General features: G+C 58.1%; 1 protein-coding gene across 2 annotated transcripts; it reads left to right on the top strand.

Annotated features, from left to right (window-relative positions):
* PCGF1 (polycomb group ring finger 1) lies at positions 1-3,119 on the top strand. Of its 2 annotated transcripts, XM_075556900.1 has the most exons (10): positions 1-264; positions 727-804; positions 1,220-1,325; positions 1,504-1,656; positions 1,967-2,038; positions 2,162-2,267; positions 2,459-2,492; positions 2,599-2,685; positions 2,807-2,887; positions 2,980-3,119. In XM_075556900.1, exons 2-10 carry the CDS (start codon positions 748-750, stop codon positions 3,025-3,027), a joined length of 744 nt encoding a protein of 247 aa, XP_075413015.1. In that variant the 5' UTR covers positions 1-264; positions 727-747; the 3' UTR covers positions 3,028-3,119. The 2 variants fall into 2 exon arrangements, with proteins under 2 accessions (XP_075413015.1, XP_075413014.1); XM_075556899.1 differs by lacking the exon at positions 1-264 and having other exon boundaries at positions 664-804.
* The last annotated feature ends 1,063 nt before the right edge of the window (positions 3,120-4,182 follow it).

A 4,182-nucleotide genomic window follows, 5' to 3' on the forward strand; every position in this document is an offset into this window, starting at 1 on the left:
ATTAGTCTGTCCCAGGCCTCCGCAGGCGCCGATGATTAAATCATCATCATTAACCAGGGCCTGCTCCCCCACATACCCCCGGCAGCAGGGGGAGATCGTGGGGAGGGGGGGGCAGGATCACTACCAAGTCCCAGGGGTCCTCCCTCCGCCCCCCAGGCACCCTCTCCGAGACTCCGCGAAGCCGGGACAAACTCCTGCCACGGAGCACGGAGAAGCTCTGCCATCGGATTGAAGCTCCGCAATGCGGGCTCCTCAGGCGACAAGGTGACAGCGCCCTGCAGGGGCTTCTTCTCTGAGGTCAACGACACAGGAGACTGGAGGGGGCTTCTTCTCTGGGGTCATCGTCACAGGAGACCAAAGACCCAGGGTGGTGGCGGGCGGTGGCGGGCGGAGCCAGTCGGGCCTTTCTGAGGGGGGCAGTCTCTTGCTGGCTTCAAAAGTTAGTCCCGAGGTCGGGGAGGGTCTATTGCGAAGATTCTCCGAGGGCATTCAAGCGACAGGCCCCCTTCCTGCACCCCCCGCACTCTTTAATTACTGATTGAAGAGGGGGAGGGGCCAGTAGGGTTCAGGTGAGCACACGGGTAGAAAAGGGTGTGGGCGGGGCCTTCCAGAGGGTGAGCGAATCGCCAAAGACCTAGGCCCTCGTTGCTGGGAGACAAGTCCCGCCCTGCACACGGCACCGGAAGTGGCAGGCCTGGATCAGCTTTTAAGATGGCGTCTCCTCAGGGGGGCCAGATTGCGATCGCGATGAGGCTTCGGAACCAGCTCCAGTCAGTGTACAAGATGGACCCGCTACGGAACGAGGTGCAGAGGCGGCAGGGTTGTTGCTGTGGTCGGCTAGCCGTGCGGAGTGGGGCCGGCTAGAGGACGGGTGGTGGCTGGCCGCGCGCCCAGTGCGCCTGCGCAGAGCCGGAGTCTCCCCGACAGCGCGCCTGCGCGATTCCCGAAGAGGTGCCAAACTCCGGGCTAGGACGCTTGCGCATTGGGCCGCCCCCGTCGTGTAGTCTCCCCTGGGAAAGGAGGGTCGGGCGAGCCCACGTGAAGGGAGCCCCCACTGTGCTCGGAGCCCCCTGCTGGGCGCAGGGAGCGCGTCCGTCCCAGGTCGCTACCTGCGGATGGGGCCGGGAGCTGGCCTTGGTCGTGGGATCTGATCCAAGAGGTGCCTCCCAAGTAGGGAAGCGGGGGCTGGGGATGGGGTTGACAGAGGGTGTGTCCGCAGGAGGAGGTCCGAGTGAAGATCAAAGACCTGAATGAACACATCGTGTGCTGCCTGTGTGCCGGCTACTTCGTGGACGCGACCACCATCACGGAGTGTCTTCATACTTGTGAGTGCCTTGGTTCCCACTCCAGGCCCCAGATCCCACCAGGCTGACCGCCAGCCACTGCACTGCCCACCCAGGGCTCGACTTCCTTTCCTACTGTCCCATCTGTCCCCCGGGCCGGCCTGGCCCATGAGCCCCAACTCCCAGAGTGCCCGAGCGCCTGCCTTTCCCTTCCCTGCAGTCTGCAAGAGTTGTATCGTCAAATACCTGCAGACCAGCAAGTACTGCCCCATGTGCAACATCAAGATCCACGAGACCCAGCCGCTGCTCAACCTCAAACTGGACCGGGTCATGCAGGACATCGTGTACAAGCTAGTGCCTGGCCTGCAGGATAGTGAGTGAATTTGAGGGGGTGGGGAGGGAGATGGGACACATTCTCCTTGGCTGGCAGCTGGAGGTGACAAAGGCTTTGGAGGGAAGATGAAAGGGATTGCTAGCCAGAAGGATGCCAGTGGAGAAGGACTGAGGGAGTCAAGCCTGTGGAAGCCGGGAGCCTGTCAGAGATTTCACTGGGTGTTGATGAGGTGGAATTCTTAGAAAGAAAGCCCAAGCACCCTGGGAAAGGCAGGAAAATAAGGCAGCCCCATCCAGTTCCAGCTCTCGAAGGACTGGTGGTTTACTTCCCACGTTTCACCCCCTTCCAGGTGAAGAGAAACGGATTCGGGAATTCTACCAGTCCCGAGGTCTGGACCGGGTCACCCAGCCCAGTGGAGAAGGTATGTCCCTGGCCCAGGTTGGAGGACTGTGCCCCCAGGGCATTCCCCCTGCTCAGTCTTGCTCTTTTCGGGAAGAGGGGTAGGGGACCCGTTGTAGCCTCCTCCCTACCTTGTCTTCCTCAGAGCCAGCCCTGAGCAACCTGGGCCTCCCCTTCAGCAGCTTTGACCACTCCAAAGCCCACTACTATCGCTATGACGAGCAACTGAGCCTGTGCCTGGAGCGGCTGAGGTGAGGGGCAGGGTCTGAGTGGGGTGCCTTAGGTGACAGTGCCCACCAGGACCCAGAGCCACGGAGGGACAGGGGAAGAGGTCTAGCCGCGAGGGCGCAGGGGCGCGTCTGGTCCCTTGAAGAAAGTACAGCATGGCTTGGGTGGGGAAGAAGGAGTCCCTAACTTGTCTCTGTTTCCCCCCTCCCCCCAGTTCTGGCAAAGACAAGAATAAAAGCGTCCTGCAGGTGAGAAGGGTTGAGGGGAAGGCCTCTCTAAGGAGACTGACCTCCCCCGGGGCCTCTTCCCTTACACACCCGACCTTGTCTTCTTCCTTCCCTTCCCCAATCCCAGAACAAGTATGTCAGGTGTTCCGTCAGAGCCGAAGTTCGCCATCTCCGGAGGGTCCTGTGTCATCGCTTAATGCTAAATCCCCAGAACGTGAGTTAAACCTTAGGTCATGTTTTGTTTTTGTTTTCTGAAGTAAGGCTTTAAGAAGGGAGCAACAGAGTCCTCTGGAGCCCAAGAAGGAAATCCCTAAATCTGTGTGCCCCCTCCCCAGGTCCAGCTCCTTTTTGACAATGAAGTTCTCCCCGACCACATGACCATGAAGCAGATCTGGCTCTCCCGATGGTTCGGCAAAGTGAGCCAGGGCCAGGGCAGGGGGGCGGGGGCGGGGGGCGCGTGGTAAGGCAGCTCCCACTGACCACTTGCTTCCTCCCCTTCTCTCTCTAGCCTTCCCCTTTGCTGTTACAATACAGTGTGAAAGAGAAGAGGAGGTAGGGGCCAAGCCCCCACCCCTTCCCTCCTGCCCCTCCCCAGATATTTATGTCAAATTAACTGTGACTTTATTTTTTGAAATAAAAACAAAGGAAAAAAAGTATCTTCTTCATTCTTTACTGTACCATCACCCACTCCTGCTTGGTCAGCAGTCTGCTGCCCCCACACTGTCCTGAGCTCCATTGTGGAAGGGGGACCTCGGCTTTTCGCCCACTGCCCCCCTCAAATACTCAGACAGTGAGCTCAGTGGAGCCAGGCAACCCACATCAGCTCTTTGATGAAGGGAAGCTGGAGAGGGAGATCTCCCTGTCCTGGAACACTGAGGCATATGGTTCAGGGCCTCAGCGGAAGTGTCCTAAACCAAGGTGGTAGAAGGTGGGGGTGGGGTTAGGGTTAGACCACGGCCACCGCAGGAATGAGGTTCTAAAGATAGATCTACGAGCATGCAGAGGACAACAACCCCCGGAAGTCTTAACAGCCCAAAGCCTCCTTTTTCTCTCATGAAATGGCTGGTGGGTTTGATCTGCAATGTTGGAGTTGGGAGTCCAAGATTTACACTCCGCAGCAGCAGCACCACCACCAGGGTTCCTTTGAAGTGCCCAAAGGAAGGAGCACTTCAGCAGGGAATAGGAACTCCGAGTTAGAGGCCTGGCCGTTCATCTAGGATTCAGCCAGTGCTTCCAAGAGGCTAGACAAGCCAGGGCCAAGAGAGGGTCTGTAAGTCGCAATTCATGTCCAGAGGAGAACAAAAGGCACCTCCAAGAGAGAGGAACTTCCCTGACTAATTAAGCAAGCGTTTCTTTTTCCTTGACAAATGTTGTAGTGAATCAGCTGAGGGTCACATTTCAGACCATTAACCCTGCCTTCAACAAGCCATTTAGCAATCTGCAAGCACTTCTTGTCTGTAACCTGGGCCCTGCGCAAGCAAGAAGGACCTGGGTTTAATGGAAGCCGATGCTTCCGTTTAAAGGCCCCTCAGCGGGGCGGGCCATAAACTCACCCAACTGGGACTAGACAGGGAATTTCTAAAAAGCGGACATGCCTGCTGGCCTGATTGAGACAAGCCGGCTGGAGCTGGCAGCATGACCCCCCCAGAACCCGAGTGTCAAAGCCTACACCTGACACGAGTGGAAGCTGAACGCCACAACGCAAACACTA

The sequence above is a fragment of the Tenrec ecaudatus genome, chromosome 8 (assembly GCF_050624435.1).
Source record: "Tenrec ecaudatus isolate mTenEca1 chromosome 8, mTenEca1.hap1, whole genome shotgun sequence".
NCBI lineage: Eukaryota > Metazoa > Chordata > Mammalia > Afrosoricida > Tenrecidae > Tenrec > Tenrec ecaudatus.

Coding starts and splice junctions, on each gene's coding strand:
- PCGF1 (XM_075556899.1), top strand. CDS start 712: ATGGCGTCTCCTCAGGGGGGCCAGATTGCGATCGCGATGAGGCTTCGG. Junction 2,493..2,598: donor AGAATAAAAGCGTCCTGCAG/GTGAGAAGGGTT, acceptor CCCCAATCCCAG/AACAAGTATGTCAGGTGTTC. Junction 2,888..2,979: donor TCTCCCGATGGTTCGGCAAA/GTGAGCCAGGGC, acceptor TTCTCTCTCTAG/CCTTCCCCTTTGCTGTTACA.